The sequence below is a fragment of the Puma concolor genome, chromosome B4 (genome assembly GCF_028749965.1).
Source record: "Puma concolor isolate L17-30 chromosome B4, mPumCon1.1.hap2, whole genome shotgun sequence".
In the NCBI taxonomy this organism is placed as follows: domain Eukaryota; kingdom Metazoa; phylum Chordata; class Mammalia; order Carnivora; family Felidae; genus Puma; species Puma concolor.
The window spans coordinates 60,264,369-60,288,689 of NC_141673.1; the positions used below are offsets into that span (position 1 = coordinate 60,264,369).

At 53.6% G+C, this 24,321-nt stretch overlaps 3 protein-coding genes and 1 long non-coding RNA gene across 5 annotated transcripts; 2 read left to right on the plus strand and 2 right to left on the minus strand.

Moving 5' to 3' along the window:
- Positions 1 to 3,498: 3,498 nt before the first annotated feature.
- Positions 3,499 to 5,979, plus strand: LOC147579099 (uncharacterized). The gene is made up of 3 exons (XR_015253133.1): positions 3,499 to 3,627; positions 4,597 to 4,771; positions 5,032 to 5,979. It is a non-coding gene; the product is annotated as an uncharacterized LOC147579099 (long non-coding RNA).
- A 4,731-nt stretch (positions 5,980 to 10,710) lies between these two features.
- On the plus strand, positions 10,711 to 13,950 carry CD63 (CD63 molecule). The gene is made up of 8 exons (XM_086713136.1): positions 10,711 to 10,853; positions 11,447 to 11,523; positions 12,398 to 12,586; positions 12,760 to 12,834; positions 12,935 to 13,030; positions 13,143 to 13,283; positions 13,530 to 13,613; positions 13,791 to 13,950. Exons 2-8 carry the CDS (start codon positions 11,458 to 11,460, stop codon positions 13,854 to 13,856), a joined length of 717 nt encoding a protein of 238 aa, XP_086569262.1. The 5' UTR covers positions 10,711 to 10,853; positions 11,447 to 11,457; the 3' UTR covers positions 13,857 to 13,950.
- Positions 13,951 to 14,792: 842 nt separating this feature from the next.
- On the minus strand, positions 14,793 to 19,456 carry RDH5 (retinol dehydrogenase 5). Of its 2 annotated transcripts, none has more exons than XM_025926847.2 (5): positions 18,792 to 19,456; positions 17,882 to 18,209; positions 17,468 to 17,726; positions 15,403 to 15,566; positions 14,793 to 15,116 (listed from the first exon to the last, which is right to left on the minus strand). In XM_025926847.2, the coding sequence occupies exons 2-5, from the start codon at positions 18,189 to 18,191 to the stop codon at positions 14,893 to 14,895; spliced, it is 957 nt and encodes a 318-aa protein (XP_025782632.1). In that variant the 5' UTR covers positions 18,192 to 18,209; positions 18,792 to 19,456; the 3' UTR covers positions 14,793 to 14,892. The 2 variants fall into 2 exon arrangements, with proteins under 2 accessions (XP_025782632.1, XP_086569261.1); XM_086713135.1 differs by having other exon boundaries at positions 17,882 to 18,228.
- A 133-nt stretch (positions 19,457 to 19,589) lies between these two features.
- On the minus strand, positions 19,590 to 23,296 carry BLOC1S1 (biogenesis of lysosomal organelles complex 1 subunit 1). Its single transcript, XM_025926789.2, has 4 exons — positions 23,132 to 23,296; positions 22,265 to 22,337; positions 20,057 to 20,189; positions 19,590 to 19,781 (listed from the first exon to the last, which is right to left on the minus strand). Exons 1-4 carry the CDS (start codon positions 23,190 to 23,192, stop codon positions 19,671 to 19,673), a joined length of 378 nt encoding a protein of 125 aa, XP_025782574.1. The 5' UTR covers positions 23,193 to 23,296; the 3' UTR covers positions 19,590 to 19,670.
- Between the last annotated feature and the right edge of the window lie 1,025 nt (positions 23,297 to 24,321).

Consider the following 24,321-nt stretch of genomic DNA (forward strand, 5'->3'; position numbering starts at 1 on the left):
GGAGAGGAATGGAGAGAAAGAGAAAGTCAGAGTCAGAGAGACCAAGGAGAGACAGAGAGATAAAGACGTAGGAGACAGATCAAGAGACAGAGAGGAAGAGCAGCAGCAAGAGGAAAGAGAGACAAAGGGGGGAGAAGACAGAGGGGAGAAGACAGAGAGAGGAGAGACTTAGCTAGAGAGACAGAGACAGAGAAGGAAAGAGACTGGTAGAACTAGTGGGACAGTTAGAGGGGGGAGAATCAGGGACAAAGACAGGGGAGAGAGACCAGAGAGAGGAGAGAAGTATGGCCAGACCGAGGGAAGAGATGGAGGTCTATGGAGCCAGACCGCAAGAGGTCAGGGATACAGAGAGATGGGAACCGGGGCAGAGGAACTGATGGGACAGAGACCAGAGCCCCGGGAAAGAACGAGAGGGAGAGAAATCTAGAAAGGGAGGCTTGGGAGATGCCAAGGGAGCCCCTGAGGAGGCAGGCACAGAAGATCAGAGGAAGGCAGAGATGAGAAGACAGAGACTCGGCAAGGGAAGGAGAGACAGCACAGTGACAGGGTCAGCCTTGGTGGGAGTATGGAGAGCCCAAGGGAGAGGAGGTAGAGAATTTGAACCCAGAGGAACCCCAGCTACCAGAGGTAGCCCAAATAAAATGTTTCCAGAAGCCATGGAGGGAAGCATCAGGCTAGGCTCCCTAGGGACTCAGGAACAGTGAAATGGAGGGAAGGGACATGGGGGTAGCAAGAGAGACTAGGAGAGAAAGAGAACAGGGACAATCTGAGCAGTTGGGGAGGTGGTGGGAAGCCCTGATACAAGAGGGAGTCTTAGAGCTGGGAAGAGTGTGAGCCTGAAATTGAGGCCTGAAAGGGATAAAGGAGTCAGCAGGCTGGAAAAAGGCAGGAACTATGGCCACTGGGGACCACTGGGACTGGGGGAGGAGTAGAGGAAGCATGCGGGAGACCACTTGCTTGCAGAGGAATCTGGGACTCTGAATTCCTAGCTACACTGTTGCATCTGCAGGGTCTTAGAAGTCTGAGAAGGCTCTTGTGATTGCAGAGAATGAGAGAGAAGTCTGCCCTCAGCCGCCTTGAGTTGGAGACAGCAAGTTGCAAAGGGAGAAACCCAGATGTGGGACCAGCCCTAGCTTGCAGGTGTGACTCTGAGTGCAGCTAGAGGGCAGAGTGAAAGAGAGCTAAAATGCTCCTGAGGTGCTTGACTTCGGGTTCTGGATTCTTTTTCCCAGTCCTCAGTTTGCCCATGCTTATTTCTTGAGTCCAGAGCCCTGGAGATCAATAGACAACCAGTAGATTGAAAATGTTTGAAGGGATTGGGTCTTGCTCACTTCCTGGTACACACAGTGTTTTATTGAGTAACGAGATGATCGTTATTGGGCTTCTCAGGCAGAAAAAAGAGACACTGCTTTCCTCTGTGGATTAGAGCCCAAGAGAATGTCTTGAAATGGAACACTAGGCATAAGGACAAAGTTGGGTTGGGAGCTGGAGTGAAATGAGGGAAGAAACTGGAGGTCCAGGTGTGAGGCAGGAAGGTTGGGTAGGGATCCGGAAAACCAAGCTGGGGAGCTGTGAAGAGATGAACCATTTCCGTGGAGAACAGGAACTAAGACTGCAACAGAATGGAGTAAATTAGACAGTTTGTTCTCTCTCTTGCTTTGGACCAAGACATGGGCATCTCAACATTTCATCAAGTTTCTTCATCTATAAAATGTGGATCACACCATCTCTCCGCAACAAGCTGCGAGGATTACATAGTAATCAATCAATCAATAATGGCCTTGATGGGCTCCTTCTTCTTTGTGACTCTTTCCTTTCGATCTCCTAGAGCAATGATTGCCTTTACCACATATCCTGGCCTAGCCTGTTCTCCAAAATGTTTCTCTGATGTAATTTCCTCAGCGAAACTCCTTGAGAGCAGAGGTGGTATCACCTCCTTCTCTTTCCTGGGAGGAAGCTGCCTAGCCTTCTTCCTCACTAAGCATGTTTCTAATGGTAGGTCTACGAGAGATGCAAAGATAAATGACTCAGCCCCTTTCCTCAGGAATCATCTAGAGTGGACATGACACTAGGTAAACAGTAGCAGCCAAAACTCCAAGACAGATGCCTTCTTGATATTTCTATCTGGATGTCCCAAGGTACCTCAAATATCATGAGTTAAATATGATAAATAGATAACTCCTTCTCTCCCCTGAAAATGTGCCCCCAGTGTGCCATTGCTGAGGCACATTTTCATTTTATTGAATAAGAATCATCAGGCCAGAAACCTGGAGCTAGACTTCACCTCTTTTCTCTTGATCATCTCTGAATCTTTGCATAAATTGTTTCCTCTTCTTGGAACAACTACCCTTTCTACTTCCCCTGCCCCCACTCCCCAGTCTCTTGGCCAAATTTATTCTGTCTTCAGGTTGCAGTGTAGAGATTTTAGACATGTCTTCCAAAAGTCCAGTCCTGACTCCAAAGCCTAGAGTAGATGCTCTTCCTAGCTACCTCTGCACCATTCTGTGTGGTATGGAGGTTACTCTTACATAGCTTCTAGACTAGAACCAGTCTGCCTGGGTTCAAGGTCCAGCCCTCCTGCTTACCTGGCTGTGTAAACTTGGCTCTTTATGCTTATCCGTAAGATGGGGATAACAATATTGTACCTATTTCATAAGGTTATGAGGATTAACTCCCTGACACAGAATTCTTTTTTCCCCCTGACACACAATTCTAAATGAGTTAATTAGTCATTCCTATTACCCCAATTTATCACCCTTACACTGTGACTGGGATCCAAGGCAACAGGAAATTTTTCCACGGAAGTGTTCCTTAGCTCCTTTGAAAGAAGAATGAATGGACCCCGCTAACTGGATCTGGTCAGAGCCGGGTTGGGGGGAGAGAAAACTGGGTATTTATGGCCATGAGGAGTTATGAGTGTCTGCCAAATGCCAGAGAGCAGGAGTCAGGAACAACTTGTGAGACAGAAAAGATTTTCACCTCCTGGCTTCCCCACCAGTTCCAGGACTGGGCTTAATCCAATGAGTGGGCAAGACTGCCATCTGGTGGTAGAATCTGGAATTTCAGCTCCTTGGAGGTGGGACTAGAACTGCTGTTTTGCTTTGCATACTTTGCATATTTTCACTTTAGATTTCTAACCCAAGAGTTCTATATCATAATGCGTTAAGCCTTGTTTCTTTCTCCAGACCTTCCCGCATCTTGCCTCGTTCCTTAGTTCTCTCAGGCTTGATTACTGTTGGGTTCCCCTGAGCTGCAGGAACTAACCCCTGGGAGGTCTCTTTCAGAAGCTTCAGACTTCCAGCTGCCCTAGACCCAGTCCCCAGGAGGGGGCCCTGGAGGCTTCACAGAAAAGGAACTGGGAGAGAGTATCTGGACATTTAGATCTTTTCTCATCCCCAAACAGGCTAACCAGGGTTTGGGGCCCCGCCCACTGTCCTGGTCTCCCTAGCAACTGTCTTCCTGCCAGGGGTGCCCCTCTCAGGCGTTACCCAGGCAACCTTCAAGGCCCGCCTCCTTCAAGGTCCTGACTGGTTCACGGCAAATGTGGGTCGGGGCCTAAGGGAAGGCATTGAGGTTTGAAGGCTGCGAGCTGCCCGGAGAGAAGCAAGAGGTGTCCCAGGGGGAGGGGTAAGGTTTCAGGAGCTACTGGAGGAAAGAGGCGCTTGTGTAGCCTCGGCTGGAGGGTCTGTTCCACGCTCAGGAAGAGGAACTGGAGGTCTTGGGAGCCGGTCACCAGGGTTCAAGCCAGAGACATCTGGGCCACTCTCGGAGCAGGAGACACCAGAACTGGGGAAGCTCTATAAAGAGGGAGGACTCCTGCCATCGTGCACCCCTTCCCCGCAGACTACCCCGCATACTTAAACTGCCTTATCCCTCACAGCTGGGTCAGTGGGCAGCAACCCAGGATCCCTAATGCCATCTCTTGTCACTTTTTTCTCCTAAAGTCCCTATTTTTAGGATCAGTGACTCATTCCCTGGCACCGCAGGTCTTTCCAAGGAGGGGAGGGACTGGGGTCATTGAGAAGCTGCTGAGGGGAAGGGGCTGAGGGGCTTCCCTACTAGGCTTGCTTCCCCCTTCTCCCGCCCTCCCAGGGTGAGCCTCTGGGAATGTGGTTTGGGGATACTATTCTGGGCTGGAATGTTAGTGGAATGGACTCCTCCCAGGTCTCTGCCCACAAAGCCTGAAGCCCCCAGAGAGGACCTCATTGTGTAATTACCATCCTCTTCCACACCACATTCTAAACCCTATAATTACCCTGCTGGATCTCCTAGCAGGCCTGTTAACCTCTTTAACCCCAGGCCCTTGAAGAGAAGTTGGAGGTCGGGAGGAGGGATCCAGAGAGTTTGTATTTTGTGGGGAGCAGGTGGAGGTGGAGTACAGCTGGGGAACTCTGAGAGTCATTTGGAAGTCACATCTTTCTTTGCCCACTGGCCTTCTTCCTAAAGATACCCTACCCTGCCCCCTTCAGCTCCTCTTAGGGCAGGCCCAGCCCTTCAGACTCACAGGTGCACCCTCTTTCCCACCTTCACTCAGTCTCCCCAGGCTTCTCCATCTTTTCCCATCTTTCTCAACAATTGCTCCCTCTCCATGCCCAGGCCTGACATGGGTCCTGCTGGGGGCCACGGCCAAGGCCGCCCCCGTGCCCCGTTTGGCCAGCACGAGGCACCTGCTGATCCAAGGAAAGGAGGGGTCTGAGCATAAAGCCGGTTCTCCTTCTCCAGGGACTTCAGAATGCTGGTGGGTGTGCTGACCCAGGAGGTGGGCTGCCAGGTGAGGAGAGCTGGAATGTTCAGAGGGAATCCAATGTCTAGGAGAAAGCACGGGGCAGTGAAGGTCAAGGTTGTTGCCAAATGAGGTGTGTGTGCACGCAGCAATGGCGAGGGTGTGAGGATGGCCAGAAGGTCTGGGTGGGGTCTGGGAATGGGAACCAGAGATTAGAGATGTGAGGGCAGGACAGACTGCTCTGGGCTCTGCCTGGTGGTGCCAGAGACCCCCACCCATTCAACCCTGCATCCTCTCCTCACTTCTAGTGCCCTGGACTGCAAGGCCGCATCCACGGGAAGGAGTCTACTGTGTGAGCAGGTTGAGTGAATGCTCCCCGAGGCCTTCAGTGCTCTCTGCTCCCCTGAGCCTGTGGTAGGTGGCTCCCAGCACCCAGAGCTTCTCTTTGGCACACCCCTACCCACACTATTTGTTGTCTGTGCCTACAGGCTGTAACTAGAACTGTGTCTCACTCATCTCTGTATAGTCCCTGTGCCTGGCTGGTTTAGGCTTTCAGTAGCTGGATGGATAGATGGATGGATGAAGGAATGCCCCAAGGAACAGAAACCTGAAGTAACTACCCCAGCATTGCCTCTTCTCGTTGCTCCCATGTTCATGTCTGCTGCATCCCAGGGGACTGGTTAGTTGTGTGGGTCTGTGATTGTCAGGTGGGAGACCACTGCCCTCCTGAGCTGGCCCTGGACCAGAACCACACAGCAGCTGACCTCCTGGCCCAGGCTGTGCATGAACAGCCTGGGGCACCTGCCCTGCTCACTCACCAGCTGAGCATCTGGATTGACCCCACTGGCAACAGTGAGGAGGCTGGGACAGGAGCCAGGCAAGGTTGGGGAGAAGGAGGGGCCAGAAGTCCGGCCCAAGGAGCAGGGAAAGGAACAGGCAAGAACTGGGGCAGAGTGCTGCGGATGGAGCCTGGGCAGTGGAGGGGGTTCTGGGGAAGGCCCTGGGGCTTGAAACGGGGCTCTGGGCTGAGACCAAGGTGGGAAGGAGGGATGCAAGGAAGCTGAATTGTCCCTCCCAACACTTTCCTTGGCCACGTCAAGTGGTGTGGAGTCCAGATATTTCTCAAAGCAAAATCATTGTCATTCTCATGTTACCCCAAAACAGGGTAGGATAAAGGCTTAAGGTAACAAAATCGATCCCCTTAATGTCTTATGCAATCCTCACAACTGCCCTGTAAGGTGTGGAAGGGAGTAGTTTTCCTCTTACTTGAGGGGGGAGGAAGCTGAGGCTCAGGAAGTGTGAACGTTTGGCCAAAGTCCCCCCATTCATGCCATGCAGAGCCTGTGTGGCACGAGTGCCTCTGAACTTAGGGCACCTGCTGGAGGTGGGCGGGGTGCACCCGGAGTCTGTGTGTCTGGTATCTGCGGGATCTGCAGGCTGCCCCTGAGCCTCGCTTTCCTTGAAGAAAGGATGTAAGGTGACTTTGGCAGTGATGGTGTTCTCCTGGGTACTAGGGTGCTGTGACCTTGTCTTGCCAGGCATCTGGGGGAGTCAGAGAGGGCCACCATGGTGACTCCACCAACCAGGGCATCTCTGACCTTGCCCTTGTTTTGATCTAACCCTGTAGTCTGGGAGCTGCCATCGAGTACCCACGCCTCCCTTATAACCAAAGCTGGGGCCTTTGGATTTAGGTCTCAGTTCCCTAATTCAGACACAACCTCCTGACCTTAAGTTCTAGCCACCACCCTTTCTATCCTCTCTAGCAAAGGGATGGCCCTGATGCTGCACCCTTTGGTTCCTCTGTCTCCCTCCCCTCTCCTCCTCTTCCTCCTCCCCACCGTTTCCCTGGCATCTCTTTTCCCCTCTGTATTGTTTCCCTCACCCCCCCCCCCCCCGCCGTCCTTCCATGCCTCCCCTTCCCCTATTCTCTCCTGTATCTCCCAGCTGTCCTCAACTCTTCTCTTCCCTTCTCTCTCCTCCAGTCCTTCCCAGTCTCCTCACTCCTTTCTCATGCTCCCCACCCCCACTGGCCTCTGCAGATGGCAGCTCCCAGGTCATGGGGCCTCTCCTACCAGGGCACCCACAGTTGCATAGCTGGATGACATATCTGGATGCCAGACCTTTGGAGTAGGTGCTGGGAACTCTGAAGGACATGATGTGAGGGGCCAGGTCCCAGTCAGCCGCTTCCCCACTCAGAGGGGCACAGGGCTATATGCCAACTTTCCAGACTAGGGGGTAGGCCATTTGTGTGTATGTGTGTGCATGTGCGTGTGCGTGTGTGTTAAAATACAGACGACATAAAATCTACCAGTTGAACCATTTTTAAGAGAACAGGTCAGGAGCACCTGAGTGGTTCAGTTGGTTAAGCAACTGACGATCTCTGCTCAGGTCATGATCTCATGGTTTGTGGGTTTGAGCTCTGCGTCGGGCTCTGTGCTGGGATTCTGTCTCCCTCTCTCTGCCCCTCCCTCTCTCAAAATAAATAAATAAACTTAAAAAAAAAAAAGAGTACAGTTCTAAGTACATTCACCGTGGTATGCAACCATCATGGCCATCTATCTCCAGAACTTATTCATCTTCCCAAACTGAAACACATTGACCCCTAACTCCCCATTCCTCCCTCCTTCCAGCCCCTGGCAACAAACTTTCTACTATCTGTCTCCATGAACTTGACTCGGTGTGGGCTTTTCTTGTCCTCCCGCTACCAGCACCACACTGGCTGTTTTCCAGGGGTCTCTCTGGCCCTAATCTGGAATTCCTCTCCTGACATTCACCTCAGCTCTGCCCCTGCCCATCTGGACGTCTCCACCTCCCTCTCCTCCCTTCTCAGGCCCAGAAGGTGCTCCAGATCCTGCCCTGACACTGCTCTGGAGAAGACCACCCCATCTAACGGTTTTCTCGTTTCTTACCCAAGTTGACCTTTCTATACTATTTGATGCTTCTGGCCGCTGTCCCTCCTCTTGCTGTGAAGTTCTCTTTTCTCCCAACTCCCAAAAGAAAAGTGGAAGAACACAGGCCCTTGGAACCCTGAGAGATCTGGGTTCAGATTCTAACACTGGTGATTATTGGTTTGGACTCTGGGCATGTCATTCCCTATCATAGAATCTCAGTATCCTATCTCTAAAACAGGACAAATCATACAGATCTCAAAGGGTTGTTCTGAGGGTCAAATGAGCTAATGTGTATAATGCCAGTACCAAGCCTGGTAGAGTGTGGGGGTCCTGCTCCACAGCTTTCTTTTCCTTTTGGCTCCTTTACTGGATACTGACCCCTCCCACACGTGCCTGAAACATAAGGGTTCCCTGAGGGTCTTTGTTTTCTTCTCTTGCTCTGGTCCTCATCCATGTATGAATTTAAATATCATTTTTTATCTCTAGTCTGACTACTCCTCTCTTCTGAGTTTCACATCTCCAATTTCTGGTGGATATCTCCACCTGGATGCCCCTCGTGGGTGCCTCCTGTCTTGGGTGACCACCACCTCCTCCCCTGGTGCCCAGGTCTGGAAGCTCTGAGTTGTTTCGGACTTTTCCCACCTACTCTCCTCTTCCACAGGTAGGCAGTCACCCAGTCCTTTATTTGCCCTCTGAAATGCCACTCAGACTTCCCTCTTTTCCAGGGTTCCAGGCTCCTTTTTCTTTTTTTTTTTTTAAGTAGGCTTCACCCCCACCACGGAGCCCAGTGTGGGATTTGAACTCACAACCCTGAGATCAAGATCTGAGCTGAGATCAAGGGTCGGATGCTTAGCCGACTGAGCCACACAGGCACCCTGTGGTTCCAGCCTTCATTAACTCTCCCTTGGATGGTGGCAGTGATGTCTCAAAGATCTTCTGGGCTACCTGCCATTCATTCCTCATTATTTCAATGTAGGACCAGCCCCAAGATGTTCAACCTCTCGAAAACTCCCCACCGCCTTTAGAACTTTCCCCACTGCCTTTAGAACATTGGTGTGCCTGGGTGGCTCAGTCCATAGAGGATGTGACTCTTGATCTTGGGGTTATGAGTCTGAGCCCCACATTGGGCATAAGGTTTACTTAAAAGAAAAAAAAAATACCCAATATAGCCTTCTAGGCTGTCAATGGTCCTATCACCTAGACTCTCTGCTCTTTGCTGCATCTGTTTAGTGAAGTATTCCAAAGCAAATACAGCTATCACATCACTCTTAAATATTTTAGTATGCATCTTTAAAAAATAATTTTCTTATATAATCATACCATCATCATAGCTAACAAAATTATTTTTTTCATGTCTAATTCTCAGTCCATGTTCAAACTCCCCCAGTTGTTCTCAAAATGTCTTTCACAGTTCATTTGTTCAAAGATTTAATCAAAGACCAAGCGTTATACTTGGTTGTTATCCATCTAAAGTTTCTCAATCTTAACTTCAGACCACTGTCCTGTCCATTTTTCACCACATCCTTCCTGAACCCTTTGAGCTAGCCAACCCCAGCCTGCCCTGGGCTTTTAAAAATATTCCTTTTTTATACTTGGCTCTTTCCTGGTCCCTGGAACCGAGAGCTTGTTTCTTTATTCTCTAAGGTCATCTCAGAGAGTACCACCCACCTTTGTGATAAGAAATCTGAAATCTCTTCTTTCTCTTTCTCCTCTGGGGCAGAGATACCACCTGCCCCTCCCTCTGAGCTTGTCCACCTACCACCAGGGGTTTCTGTCTCTGCTTATTACAGTGTGGACTTGGCTCTGTCTGTTGATCGAGGTCAGTGCCACTGTCTTCCTTCCCTTGTCCGCCCTCTCCATCTCCTGTGCATAGCACATGCCTGGCATCTAGTGGCAGCACAATAAACAGATGAATACTTTTTCCGGCATCTTCTCTCCTCTTGCGCTGCCTGCCTACTGTCTGCCTACTGTCGTAACTGGGGAGCAAGGTTCAGAATGGGCTTGGTGTGCCTTGCTGGAAGGTTGTGATTCTGTTAACTGGTTCTCAGCCCAGCCCAGATCTCTTTCCTTTGGCTGTTAACAGTTTCTTTCCTTCTTTGTGTACACATACTAAGACTCAGGAAGTGGTTCTTAAGTCAGGACCATAAGAACCTCGGGCGTGGGGCCCAGGCTTGGGGGAGCCTGGAGTAATGGCTGGTTCTGCCCTTGGCGGTTCACACAGCTCCTTCTGGGGTCCACTATGGCACACAATGGAGGGAGGCAGCTTGAGGCCGCCACCTCCCCTTCCAGCCCTCATCTGGCTTTGCCCCCTGGGATGTGAAGTGCTGCCTGCTGGTATGGGATGGGAGATCCATAAGATAGATGCCATGCCTGCTTTAGTGTCCTCCCCCAGGCCTCCACCTGATAAGAAGCTCATCAGGGAGTGGGGGTGGTGGGAGCACAGACCTTGTCAACCCACCCCCAGAGGGAGGAACCAGACGCTGGCGCGTCATGATTGACTGGCTTCTTCCCGTGCTCAGCCCACTACTCCAGAGCCCCAGAATATGGAGAAAGGGACTAACAGAAGGGGGACCGGAATACCCACTCTAGAATGTTGGGGGACTCCCAGGATGTGAGGCCAGGGACTTTCTGGAAGTGTTTATTCTGACCCCACCCGATCCAAGGGATCTAACAGCGCCCTCTGCCGACTCGGGGATGGGGATGGGGGCTCCGGGTGCAGGATGAAGCGGCCTCTGGAAGACCATTCCATCACCTTGCCTCAGCTCGGTCGCTCGGTCCGGGCGCTCAGAGTGTAACTCCGGGCCTCTCACGCCTGCTTGGCTCGCACACGCTTCCTCCACTTCCCTGAACCAGAGAGAATCTGGCGCCGCTCGGTCCCACTCTCCCAGTCCGAGGTGGTATGGGGACGGGGACGCCAGAAGGGCCCCAGGCACCCCGAGGTCCTGCCCTCGGTGGCCTCCCCTCTCGGGGGTGGGCGCAGTCTTCTGGGTAGGGGCCACGTGGCCTTGGCCGGGCGGGGGGCTCGGCCCTCCCCTCGCCGGCCGGGTGACTCAGGCCGCAGCTGTTACCGCGTCACATGAGGGAGGCAGGCGGCCACTGGGCGGGGGAGGTGGCGGGGGAGGGGGCTGTGGCTGGAGGCCGGGGCGGGGCCGCGCGGCGGGCGGGGCCGCAGCCGGGGGCGCCGCTAGAGAGCCCCTGAGCCGCGGCGGGAGAGGAGCGCACAGCCTCGGGGAGCCCAGGTGAGGCCTCGGGGCCCACGGCCGGCCTCGGCTCCGGGTGGGTGGTCGCTGGCAGCTCCCTCCTCCGGGGCTCGGCCCGGCCCCCCGGAGATCCGCCGTGCTCCCGGGCGCGCCCGAGGCCCTACAAACTTTGCAACTTTGAAAAGTTCCAGAGGCCCGGGCGGGGTGCGGTGGCGAGCTGGTCGCGCTTCTGTTTTGGGGGTGGTCAGGGCGCAGGGGAAGGCGGCTGGGGGTCGCGCTTGGCCGAGGACCATTGTTTTAGGGACTGGCGGGGTGGGGAGGGGGTGTTGGGCGCCGGGGGACTGGCGGGCCGAGGGTGGGCGTCGGGCTCCGGCCTCTGTCGGCGCCCTGGGATCTTGCCCCGGGGCCCGGGAGGCTGCGGGGCAGGTCCGGGCTTCGCGGCGGTCGCCCCCACCCCTCCAGCCTGGAAGAAGAGGGGGCTGGGAGACGTGGATCCGACCGCGGGTTTCCGGGTGGGAGGGGCCGGGAAAGGGGGCCGAGCAGGGAAGGCCTCGAGGGCCGGCGGGGAGCTTTGCAACCGAGGTCCCCCACCTCGGCCGGTTCTGATCCCCCTGCCCTCCCCTCTGCCCCAGGCCCGGCAGCCATGGCGGTAGAAGGAGGAATGAAATGTGTCAAGTTCTTGCTCTACGTTCTTCTGCTGGCCTTCTGCGTGAGTGGGATGGGGGATGATCGGGGCGCGCTGGCAGGGTGTGGGGAGACCGGGATCCGGAGTGGTGAGGGCTGGGGGGCCACGAATGAAGGCAGCTGGAGACCAGATGTGGAAGGAGAGCCCGGGAAACGGGCCGAAGACAGCAGGGCCACCCCACCCCCTCCAGCTTTCAGGGACCTCTGAGGCTAGTTTGGACCAAGAATGGACTGCGTGGGTGCACAGCACCCTCCCCCTCGCCCCTTCTGGCCCTTCCTGTCTGGTGACCCAACCAACCACTTGTGATACCGGGCAATGGGGCAACCAGCCAACGGCCGGCCTGATGCTATCGCCTTGGGGCTTCCCCCTCCTCCCCACCCTTCTCCCCTACCCCCTCATTCCTTTCCATTCCCTCATCCCTCTCACCGCTTCGGGGTGGGGAAGGGCTCAGCCGGCCACAATTTGCTCCTGCCCTGGGGTCCTGGCTTGAGAGACTGCTCTATGTCCAGGGAGGAGCTCACCACTCTTACCTCTTTTCCTTCTCCCTTCTCCTCCTTGGCCTTGTGGGCCTGAGGAACCTGAGTCACAGCTGAGGAGGAGGGGGTGGCCATTGGAAGATAGTGAGATGGCAATTCTGGGAGCCCTAGAGGCCCACAGGAAGCACCACTCTAGGTTAGAAATATGTGCCCTGGGGTCAAGGCTTTCTGGGAACTCCTCTTTCGGCCTTTGATCAAACTGTGGGCAAATATGGGTCATCCCACACCATATTCTCCCAGGTGTGAGAATCTGTCTCTCTGGGATGGGGCTAAGTCTGTGTCCTGGGTGCAGCTGCTGCCCTCTGTCACGGAGGGCTGCTAGGTCGTGGGTCTGGCCTAACCCTGACCTGCCCTCCTCGCAGGCCTGTGCAGTGGGATTGATCGCCGTGGGTGTAGGGGCCCAGCTGGTCCTGAGGCAGACCATTGTCCAGGGGGCCACTCCTGGCTCCCTGTTGCCCGTGGTCATCATCGCAGTGGGTGCCTTCCTCTTCCTGGTGGCCTTCATGGGCTGCTGTGGGGCCTGCAAGGAGAACTACTGTCTTATGGTCACGGTGAGCACAGTGTGGGGCCAGCATGGGTGTCTGGGACTGCTGGGAGGGCACTTCTGTGGGGGCTTAGGAGGTGGGTGAGGAAAACCTTTATGAAGGAGCTAGAGGCTGGCTGGGCCACAGCAGGCCACTCTCACCAAGACTCCAAACCTGACCCTTGCCCATTGTGCCTGCAGTTTGCCATCTTCCTGTCTCTTATCATGCTGGTGGAGGTGGCTGTAGCCATTGCTGGCTATGTGTTTAGAGACAAGGTAAGCAGGGAAAAGGGGAGGGCCCTGCCTCAGAGGTCTGGCTGCTCTGGGACCTGTTTGCCTTAGTTTGACCTCAACAATGCTCCTTCCAAATTCCCAGGTGATGTCAGAATTTAATAAGGACTTCCGGCAGCAGATGCAGAATTATCCAAAAAACAACCACACGGTTTCGATTGTGGACAGGATGCAGGAAGATGTGAGTGAGGTTTCTGGGAGCAGGGGTAGTGGGGGAAGAAGATTCTCATCTTCATATTGAAGGTGGATGTTCACGCAATAACCTTCTGCCTGGCATTTCTCCTCTCGTGCAGTTTAAATGCTGCGGGGCAGCTAACTACACAGACTGGGAGAGCATCCCTCTCATGCCCAAGGGCCGAGTCCCGGACTCCTGCTGCGTCAATGTCACACAGGGCTGTGGGATTTCTTTCAAGGTGAAGGAGATCCACGAAGAGGTAAGGGAGAAGTTGAGAGAACAGGGGACTTGGGAAACCTGGGAAATGTTTCAAGAGTTGAGAGGGACCAGGGATGGAGGTGGAGAGGGTTGGGGTTTTGGGATGGGGAGGGTCGGTATCTGGGAATGCCCAGATTCCCAGAGGCAGGGTGAAAGATACAGAGCGTGCAGGAGAGATCAAAGGACCCAGGAGGTGGGTGGAAAATTTCTGATTGTGTTCTTGCCTTGTGTGGCTACTACTCTTCAGGGCTGTGTGGAGAAGATTGGGGGCTGGCTGAGGAGCAATGTGCTGGTGGTGGCTGCAGCAGCCTTGGGCATTGCCTTTGTGGAGGTGAGAGGCATCTTTTGGACTCATTCTGGGGCATCTGAGCAGTAGGGGCAGTGGGAAGAGGTGCTGAGGAGGTCCTGGCCTGGAGATGAGGGCCCTGGTTGTGTTTGGGGTCTCTTGGGTGGGTCTGGGAGACTTTGCCTTTCTGACTCTCCTCCACCCCTCTATCTTTGCTTTTAGGTACTGGGAATTATCTTTGCCTGCTGCCTCGTGAAGAGCATCCGAAGTGGCTATGAGGTGATGTAGGGGTCTGGTCGCCTCAGCCCCCTCATCTAAGGGAGTGGGGTAGCACACTCCAGGTTTTTCAATTAAACTGATTATTTTTTCAGACTGAAAAAAAGTCTCAGTTTGTCTCGAAGAATGATACTTTATCCTTTCCCTCCCTTCCACCGTGTTCCTGTCCTGTGGGACCTTGTATTTGCACCTTGGGCAAGAAAGGCTAATTTTAGAGGGCGGGGGGAGGGATGTTTTGGAAAGGCGGGTTTTGCTGAAGGCCTTAGTGGGGCTAGCAGTGGAAGGGGGATCTGGAGGCTGTGGCCCTTTGTCCTCCCTGTCTCCTAGCCATGTGCTGCAATGTTCATGAAGCCATCTCCTTCAAACGTCAGGGGGTTCCCCACAAAGGTTCTGTCTGGGAGAGGCCAGCCCAGATTTACCATGGACATCTTTTCCCTGGCCTTCTGCCCACCTCTGAGGGCCCAGCAACTCCCTCCCCAACAAAGGGCACCTGGCTCCTTTCAGGCTGGTGACAAGTTGCTATGACACCTTTGTGGCCAGTATCCATCTTTCTGGACTTAGATAATAGAAGACAACTGAAGTGGGTATTGCTTTTTTTCCCCAATGGAAACCACCCAGCCTGGCCCTGACCCCTCCTCACCACCTTCTGTCCCTCCCAAGAAAAGCAGGTAAAGGCCATTTGCACTCCCAACACTGAACTGCAACTTGACTCCTTGTAGAAAATACATGTCCAAAAGTGCCATCTGGTGGCCATTCTTCCATGTGCTTCAAAGAGCACCTAGTCACAAGCCAGTTCCCTTAGCCTCTGTCCCCCTTCCCGCTAGTTGCTAGTTGTTTTGCAGGCATTTAACAGGCCAGAGACCCTGGGCATTAAATCAGCCTAGGGGCTAGCACTTAAATGGGGTCAGTCCCCCACTGGGCAACTCCATTTCTGCCCACTTCCAGTGCTTTTTTTTTAACAATACACATTTATTCAGTACTTATTTTGTACCAGTACCAGGCAGTACCCGGGTGGGGACTGAAACAATCTTTTGCTGGAAGGCTGGATTCAGCAGACTGCCTGGGCAGGCTTGGGAACGACCCAGGTGAGCACAGCATCCACCAGGCTGGCTGGCAAGTAGGAGGCCGGCAGCCAGAGCAGCTTGGCATCCCAGCCTGGGCTGTAACGGGTTCTGGGGTGACGAGCAGTCAGGGCATGCTCCAGGCACCTGCTCACCTTGGTCAGGTCTGGGTCACAGATCAGGCTCATGATGCGCCGCTGCATTTTAAAGTCTGCAGTCCAGGAGGTGGTTGTAATCAGTGTCCCTGTCCCACCCCAGCCTATCTCAGGCCCTGTCTTCTGGGTCCTGGAACTGGTCCCCAGCAGAGGTGAGATGGATCCTTAGTCCCCTCCCCAGTTTGGCGAGTGGGCAGGTTCCACATGGCCTGGATGTTCTGTGGCATCTCATTCTCCCTCACCTCCTCTCTGCCCACCTCCTCCCAGCAGGCTGGTGTAGGATGGGCCGTTCTGGCACTTTCATTTCCCTTTGTACGACCCTGTGTGGGCCCACATACTCACACTTGGTGAGGAAGGCCTCCCCGTAGTGGGCCTGTGTGTCAGGAGGTAGCCGTGCCCAGCACTCCTGCAGCGTGTTCTCCAAACTCTCCAGGTTTGTCACAGGGGTTTGGAAGAAGCCAGGCTCCACAATGGAGACTCGGACACCAAAAGGAGCCACATCCCGCCTGGATGGGAGTAGACCGGAGGTTTTTGGGTTCTTGCTCTATAGGAAAGGGATCTTCTGAGACATGGGTATGGGGGCTAAAATGGGGAAGTTATCACAGGCCAGGGACAGGGGTCCTGATGGTAAAGGAGATCCCTGCTGTCCTGGGATGGGGATAAGTGGGACAGGTATTTTTGAGGTTTCCTTTATATTCTATGATCTAGAGTGGGGGGGGGGGGGGTCAGTAAACTTCTTAAAGGGCCAGGCAGTAAATACTTTTGGCATCGTAGACATAAAAATTAATGATATCATGTAGGTACTTTTTTTATTTTTACATTTTTTTAAATGTCTGTATTTGAGGGGGGAGGGAGGGGCAGAGAGAGACAGAGACAGAATCTGAAGCAGGCTCCTGATTCTGAGCTGTCAGCACAGAGTCTGACGTGGGGTGCAAACCCACAAGCTGTGAGATCATGACCTGAGCTGAAGTTGGATCCTTAACTGAGCCATCCAGGTGCCCTGGTACTTTAAAAGGTGTTTATTTTTGAGGGAGAGAGATAGAGTGTGAGTGGGGGAGGGGCAGAGAAGAGGGAAACAGAGGATATGAAGCAGGCTCTACTTCGATAGCACAGAGCCTGACACAGGGCTCAAACTCACGAACCTGGAGATCATGACCTGAGCTGAAGTCGGAAGCTTAACTGACAGCCACCCAGGTGCCCTCAGATAGGTACTTCTATAATCACTTACAGTGTAACCATTTAAAAATGTAAACACCATTATTAGCTTGTAGGCTACTGACCAGATTTGGCTTAAGAACCAGTTTACCAACTCCTGAGCTAGAAGAACCCCTTTCCCTAGGTCCCAGAACACAGCATGGAATCTTGAGTGCTGGACATGAAGGGAGTAGATTGGTGTTTGCTGCGGAGACTGCAGGGATACATCCAACTCCCTTGACGTGGATGCAGAAATCCAAGTATAAAGTCTGTGTTCCATGATGCTGAGTGGAAAATGAAAAGACCCAAGGATAGGGAACGCCTGCGTGGCTCAGTCGCTTATGTGGTAGATTCTTCATTTCGGCTCAGGTCATGATCTCAGTCGGGAGATCAAGCCCTGCCTGCATCGAAAGCTCTGTGCTGGGCATGGAGTCTGCTTAAGATTCTCCCTCTCTCTTTGCCCCTTTTCCACTTGTGCACGCACATGCGTGCTCTCTCTCAAAAAAAAACAAAAAACAACCCCCCCCCCAAAGGTATATAATTTAAATTCATTGCTGAGTGAAGGTGATGAAGGCAGGCTTCCTACAGAAGATAGGCTGGCTGGGGGGTACTTGTAGTGATCAGAATTCAGGCTCTGGTCTCATGTGGTACTTGTCAAGTCTCCTTTGTGCTCTCAAGGGACTTTGGACATTATTGCTTAAAGATGAGGGAAGGGAGAATGTAATGACCAGGCAAGCAGACTTGGGGGCAAGTCCCCGCATTTCTACTAACTAGTTGTGTGGTCTTGGGTAATAACTTGGGTAAGTTATATTACCCTGAGGATATCAATACCTAATCCCTTATAAGGTTGCTGGAAGAAATGAGAAAGTGTTCCACAAAGGTACTAGCTCATCACAAGTAACAGTTATTAATAATACTAATAATGACAGCAGGCTTCTTGGGGCATTTTCTACATGCCAGTCTCTGTTGGGGTCTTCCATGTACCTCATTCCACTCACAACACCCATGAGGCAGGTCTTCTCATTTTGATTTAACAGGTAGGGCATAAACTGGGGGAAAAGAGAAGTAACCTATCAAGGTCACAAAGCACCCATGAGAGACGGCTGGCGTCTGAAGCCACAAAGCTAAGCCCTCAGCTGTCTCCTCTTCAGTATCGCACTCTGCAGTGTTTTAGTCATCTCTGCCGGGCAGCCCAGGGCTCTGCACCCCTTACCTCAGGCTGTCAGAGAAGGCCTCCAGGCCAAACTTGGAGACACAATAGCCCCCACCATTGGCTGCCAGGCGACCCAGAACACTGGTGATGTTGACCACCCGGCCCCTGGCCTGCTGGAGCAGGGGGAGCAGGGCAAGGGTGACCCCAATGGGACCCAGCGTATTCACACTCAGCACCCGATGGAAATCATCTCGTGTGAGCCACGGCGTGGGCCCAATGATACCAGCCACACCAGCATTATTCACCAGACCAAAAAGCCCTGTGGAGAGATGAAACAGATCCCGTCGGGTAGGTAAGGCGTTCCAACACTCTCTCCTGATCACTCCTCCTTCCCCACGCAGTTTTTCTTGCTTCCCGCCGCCCCTGTGACTGAGCACCCTGCACCACGAGCCCTGTGGCCCCACTGCTACTCACCTGCTTCACCAACATGTGTTTCCACCCACTTGGCTGCCCGCTGGACACTCTGGGGCTCAGTGACATCAAGCAGGGTGGTGTGGAGGCGAGAGGAGGCCACACGCTGTAGGTCCTCTGCCCCTGAGGGGGTCAGGCAGCTGGCCAGGACTCGGAAGCCTCTCTGGTCCAGTCTCAGTGCCAGAAGCCGCCCGAAGCCTGAGTCACAGCCGGTGATGAAGATGAAAGCATCGCTGGCAGGCAGGCTCTGTCGGTCCCTGAACAACCACAGCGCTGCCCAGACCAAGACTCCCAGCAGCAGAGGCAGCCACATGGCCAGAGCCCAAGTGACCTGCAGGTGGCAGCCGAGACTGGGCAGGAAAACTTGTCTAGTTTACTCTGGCTCTTAAACCCTTGCCCCTAATATCCTCCCCTCCCTCACTGGAAGTCTGGTCTGAGCATATTGAGAAATTATCTGCTGGGCGGGTAATTAGCAAACTATGGCTCATCTAAGCAAAGCAAAGATTGAGGCAGACCCTATATTTGTTGCTAACTTAACTAAAATCAGATTAGCGGGGTCCTGTGTGCAGGCCTGCTGCACGGGAGCAGAGGGATCTGGTTCGCAGTCACCTCTCCCGCTAAGCCAGGGACATCTAAATTCTCTAAATGTAAACTGGGCCTTATTTTTTGAAACACATGGGGCAAAGAGCCCCACATTTTAGTCCTGGTGGCCCTAAACTTACTGTGGGATGCTGAGTATCTCACCTGTTTTCTATTTTACCAGTGGGGCCAACACCCACCGTGGTCCACCTGGGAATTGTGGAGGGTCAGAGGGGATAATGTGTGAGGAAACACATGAAAAGCTTTGACTTATCAATAAATGCAACACCTGGATACTCCTCTCATAGCACCCAGCTCCCAGTGCCCTGCTTACCTCCTCTGGGGAAAGCTAGCAGGTAGGTGCCCCAAATCCTTCTTTTCCTTTGTTCGAGAGGCTTTGCTCCCAGTCTTCCCAGGTTTCCACACTAGCTACAGCTAATGCCAATGTCTGCAGTGGGCGGACTGGGTGTCAGGGTATTAAGTGGATGTGGGTGAGGGGAGGGGCTGAGAGGAGGAGCCAGGGAAGCTGGAGCCTGGCAATTGAAGCCAAGGCTTGGCACAGGCCAGGTGTGCCCCGGCACCCTTCTTGGCTGGCTTTACCAGCTGGGGGTACCTGACCACCTGTGTCATGGGCTCCCAGGAAGAGGGCTATGTCAAGGATGGCAGCTACCCCTCTCTGTTGGTGACCTTGGACCTGACACTCCTCCTCCTTCCAAGCCCTGAAGTGCCCCCATGACCAAGAATTAATCTCCAACCTGGTCTGGACTCATGACACTGCTTAGCACCAGGCTGGGAGAGGCCATGAGCACGTGGAGAGGCAGAGAGCCAGAGCCAGCACCAGGCCTGCTCCCTGTCCTATTTCTCCTCTGCAAGAAACTGAAGTCCTGTGTTAGGAAGCTTGGGGCAGGGCACCCAGACCTTCTCTGGGGAGGTGTGGGAAACTTCTACCCTCTAGGTACCCAACATACACCCGCACCAGGCCCAAAGAGGAAAAGAGGGGTGAGACAGTAAGAGGAAGCTAGTTCCACCCTCTAGCGAAAGGGTACCTGTAGCTTAGGGAGACAGTCTTTGAATCTTCCACTCCTACCCACCATGCTGGGCTAGTAGCTCTTTGAAACATACCACAGAGAAATGGAGGCTTGTGTTTTATTCTTGTCTCCTGCCCCACCCTGGGGGAGATAGGAGGGGCGGGGCAGAGGAAAGGGAAGAGGGGCTAGGAGGGGGCAGACTGCAGCTGCCCTTTGTACACGTATTCCAGTGCGGTGGCAATAGTTCGCATGTCCAGCTCGATGCTCCGAGCCCAGTTCTCCACATCCCCGATTTCCTGGGAAGGGGAGGAGGTGGGAGGTGGGGAATCAGGGTGGGTAGAATGTAGCTCTAAGGAGACAGACAAGGGCACTTTCCGTCCATCCCCTAGAAAGGGCTTTGCTTGGACCCACCAGCTATTTTCATCTCTCTAGCTTTTCTGACACTGGGGCCATACATGGCATTTCTGGGACCAGCCCCACTTCTTTTTTAACCTGAGGCCTAAGGTGACCCGACTGGAGGCATTTAACGGGGGCCCAGGATGGGGCCAGTGATGTAGGGAGTGTGGCCCACCTTGAGTGCCTGATTGAAGTTCTCCACCATCCCGATCCACTGGCCTGTTTGCTTGGCAAACTGGGCAGCCTGGACCTGTAGGGTCTTCACCTCATGATCCAGCTTTCTCTGGTTCATGTAGGCCTGGGCCACACTAGAGGTTGGAAGAGAGATGAGATCAACTCACCCGGCTGTTGGGGAGTGGTCTCTAGGACTAATATTCCACTGCAAGAGCCGGAGGTCAGCCAGGAGTCAGGCTGGGGAAAACCTCATGATTTTGGCCATTCTTGGATGTGATGCAAATGACTACTGTGCATGCAAATGAACCAGCTTCTTGCTCCCACTCCCAGGATTCCCAGGAAAGCCTAGCTGGGAGCTGACTAGAAACTTACCATCTCCTACCCCCCCAAAGGAATTCCTGAAGCTGGGTGGGAGAAGGGAGGATTCCCTGAGGAAGAAGCTGAGAGGGTAAAGGGGTGCAGAGAAGCTGGGAAAATCCAGCAGCAGGGACACATCTGGCAGTGATTGGAAGCCCAAGGGTCTGTGCAAGAAGTTGGGAAGGGAAATTGGGCCCCTCCCTGACTCTGGGATGGGATGGGAGAGTGGCTCCCCTCCCCAGGAACTCAGGGTCAAGAGAAGATATCCCAGGGGCTGCCTCTTGGCTCTCAAGTCTCTCTCCCAACCCTTCTCTTTTCGCCCACACAGATGAACGAACACACACACACATAATCTCTCTCTCTCCCTTCCTTCTTTCTGCTCTAGGCAGTTTTTTTTTCTCCTCAACCAAGGATGGCTGTACTTACCATTAATACCATGAGGTTGGTACCTCCAACTCTCTGCCCTGTTCCCCCTTCCCCCAATCTCACAATAACTGTTCTCTCTTACTGGCTAGGGAGTCTTTTCACTCACCATCCCAAAGCTCTAGGTCAGCTGGGAGACTCCGCATCCGGTATCCACCCCCCACTGGAATCTGTGGGGGCTGGAGGGGGCAACGGGTTGGGGTGGGTGGAAAGAGTGGGAAGGACACCTGACAGGGGCTGAGATAGACTGAGCCTTTGTTTTCCTTTCCAGGGAATGAGAGGACCCGTGGGCAGAACACAAAACCCTTTCTAATCTGGCTTTGGCTTAGCTGTCCTTTAAGCTGAAAGAGGGGTGGCCCCTAGCAAAGGAAGAGCATAGGGAGAAGCCTGGGCCAGTCTCACAGCAGAGCCCGAGAGGCGCCAATGTGGGAGGAAGGAAAGGGGGCAGACCCTGTCCTTTTTCTTTGGGAGACAGCTTGGCCATAGTAGGGGGTAGTGTAGGAGCTGAAACAGTAATAGCGGGCTCCCAATGCTTCAAGAGATTCCCCTGGGAGTTCCTAAAATGCCAGTTTTTCCTATTGACCTCCTACTTTCACACTGAGTGAAGGGAGAGGTCTGGAGGGGAGAGATCAGAGGCCCCAACCACTGCCTTCTTGTCCCTTAATCTTCCCCAGAGATGAGTAATGAAGATGACAGTCCCTGCATGGCTCACTTGGGTGACTCAGTCTCTGGATTCACAGCCAAGCTATTCTACTTGCCCTGCCATGGGAGACATCATACTGCCCCTTTTCTTCCGACAGATAGCCTATCACATCATCGTCGCAGCACTCTTCTGGGTCACTCAGGGTCAAGAGACAATATTCTTTGCTCCTTCCCAAGTTTTGGGTTGTTACTGGCATTCTCATATAGGGCTGGCACAGGGGGTGGTCTCTGGAGACCGGGAAGGAAGGGAAGAGACAGCCTGGCTCTGCTACAGCTCCTGGCATAGGTTCTGCCCTCACCCTCACTGGCTGTGCCACCTCTTTCCTGCCAGCTGCTCCCCAGGCCTGCCAGAGGGTGGGAGGTAGAGAAGCAGAGGGTGGCAAGTTGTGGTAAAGGAGGGTGCTCTCCCTCCTGCTGAAGCGACAGCTGGACTTGGAGGAGTGAAGGGAAGTGGGCAGATGGCATCAAGTTGTGAGCACCAGGGAAGTTATTAGGGGGAGGGGGAAATCTGGCTGCCTCTTCAACCACTGCTGCTGCTCCTCCTTGTGCAACGTTAGGGGTCAGAGCTGACTCAAGCCTTTCTCTATAAAGTTAAGCTGGGTGACAGGAATGGAGGGAATGAAATGGAACATCTCATCCCCTCAACAGCAATCTGAGGGCTAGACGTTGCCAGTGCCTAAATTTGGGGGGCGGGGGGTGCTGGTGGTTGATGGGAAGAGGTTCATACCCCACATTGAGGTGATCCACCAAAGCTTCTGTCAGGCAGGTCGCTGCAGTGATAGCCTCTCGCCTCCTCTTCTCTGGGGGTGGGGGAAAAAGGGATTGGAGTGGAGACTTGGTTTTTTGAAGCGTGGTGCTGAAGGTTCACCACCCATTAATTACTATTCCGCTAGTTGCGGGAACATCTCAGCTAATCTCACAGCGCCAGAGCTGAAAAGGACCTTGCAAAACATAAAGGAAGCCTTTTCATTTTATTTCATTATTAAAAAAAATTTTTTTATTAGAAAACTTTTTTTCTAGGCCTTTTCATTTTAGAGGTGAGTTAACTGGTACCCTGGGAGGGGAAGCGACTCACCCGGGAACGCTAACGAGTCAGTGGCAGCGCCCAGGACTCTAGACCCTCGGGCACTATTTTCCCACAGTCTTGGCTTGAGGATTGGTAACTCCCGGATTCCCTGGCCAGATTCAGGAAACAAGGGCCCCACCCCTATTTCGGTGGTTTCAGGCCTCTAAGAGTCCCGGCTCAGTCGGGTCCTAGCACCCCCCTGCCTTCAGGAGCGTCCCTTGCCACTTTCAGGACGCGAGGCTCCCTGGGCCAATCGGCACCGCGTTCCACGCGCAGGGGCGGGACCAGGATGCGGGAAGACAGAGCGTGGGGGGCGTGGCCCAGAGGAGGCCGCAGTGTTGCCGAGGGGCCAGAGCCCGTTGGCAAGGTAACCGAATTTCCAAAAAAGCGCCCCCACCCCCCTCCCCGACGCCCATGCCCAATAGCCCGCGCCCTTCCCTGGATCTGGGCCGTTACTCGAGGTCCAGGCTCCGGCTGAGGCTAGGCCGCGGCGGGAGAGAAAACGGCGGACAGGGACGTTCTGCTCACCCTGCAGCTCCTTGCGTTCGTTCTGCTTGGCTTGGTGTTCTTTCAGCAGGCGAGACAGCATGATCGCGGCGCGCTGGGGGCTGGGCGCGCCCGGCCCTCTCCGACTGCGGGAGCTGGAACTGGTGCCTCGACTCCCGAGGGGCCCGGGTCACGTGACCGCAGTGTCACGTGAGCCCTGGACCGCCCCCTTTTGAGACCTAGGGTAGAGGACCTAGAAGATCTTGGCTGGGAACGGAGGGACTTGTAGAGGGTTGGGGGTAAGCGAGCTTTTGTCTTTATTGGGGGCTCCCTTTTTGGTCAGTGTTGGAAGAAATTTTCTCCAGTACCCATATTACAGAGCTCGTTTTGGACATCTTTGGATCTCAAGGCTCCCGGGAGGGTTGGTACTGCCAGGATATCCATCCTTGTTCCGTATTGGGGGAGCAGAGGCTCCCTGGACTCATTGAAATTCTTTTCCTTTCCTCGCCTTTCCCTTCTGGCAGCTCTGGCCGGTTCTCAGTTGATTCTCAGCACTCTCCCTCTGGGAGGGAAAGCATTCCTCTCGTTTCCAGCCCTTTCTCTTCTCAGTACTCTGCCAAGGTTCTTCAGCTCTGGGTGATCATTGTAGAGAAGAAGCATTTTCGGCATTTCAAGCGGCCTCCTAGGGAGCTTTGCTAATTTGGTTGACCATGTGTGGTGAAAGTATAATCCCATCTCTGTCCTTTTGTGGTCAGGGAATGCGAACCCTTTCAGTCTGACCAGAAGAAAAAGTGCTGCTGTCACAGTAAAAGGTAAATCATATAACACCTCTCTGAATTAAAGAGAAATGCTTCCGGGATTAACTCCAACAAGAAAAAAACTGTAAACATTATCAACATATTCTTGCTATTGCCATAATCTCTCTTGGCGCACCATGCACTAACATGCTGGGTGATTCTGGGCAAGTTGCTTATGCACTCTGGATTTTGATTTTCCCCCTAGTAAAATAAGGGGATTGGATTAAATCAGCAGCTCTCAACCCTGGCTAAACATTAGGTCCACCTGGGGAAGTTTGCAAAAATGCCTCGGCCCTAGGTAAATTAACTTAGATCTGTAAGGAGTGGACTCCAAGTACAAATATTTTTTACGTTTTTATTAAAAAGATTTTTTAGGGGCGCCTGGGTGGCTCAGTCGGTGAAGTTTCCGACTTCAGCTCAGGTCATGGTCTCATG

Bases quoted from the DNA above. Each gene is read 5' to 3' on its own strand.
- CD63 (XM_086713136.1), top strand. From the start codon at position 11,458: ATGGCGGTAGAAGGAGGAATGAAATGTGTCAAGTTCTTGCTCTACGTT. The intron at 13,031-13,142 runs GTGAGTGAGGTT...CCTCTCGTGCAG, and splicing joins TGGACAGGATGCAGGAAGAT to TTTAAATGCTGCGGGGCAGC. The intron at 13,284-13,529 runs GTAAGGGAGAAG...ACTACTCTTCAG, and splicing joins TGAAGGAGATCCACGAAGAG to GGCTGTGTGGAGAAGATTGG.
- RDH5 (XM_025926847.2), bottom strand. From the start codon at position 18,191: ATGTGGCTGCCTCTGCTGCTGGGAGTCTTGGTCTGGGCAGCGCTGTGG. The intron at 15,567-17,467 runs GTAAGGGGTGCA...ACTCCCATCCAG, and splicing joins GCCTTCTCTGACAGCCTGAG to GCGGGATGTGGCTCCTTTTG. The intron at 15,117-15,402 runs GTGAGTATGTGG...CCTGGACTGCAG, and splicing joins GGAGGCCTTCCTCACCAAGT to ACTTTAAAATGCAGCGGCGC.
- BLOC1S1 (XM_025926789.2), bottom strand. From the start codon at position 23,192: ATGCTGTCTCGCCTGCTGAAAGAACACCAAGCCAAGCAGAACGAACGC. The intron at 22,338-23,131 runs GTGAGCAGAACG...CCCCACCCCCAG, and splicing joins CGAACGCAAGGAGCTGCAGG to AGAAGAGGAGGCGAGAGGCT. The intron at 20,190-22,264 runs GTATGAACCTCT...TCCAACCTCTAG, and splicing joins GTGGATCACCTCAATGTGGG to TGTGGCCCAGGCCTACATGA.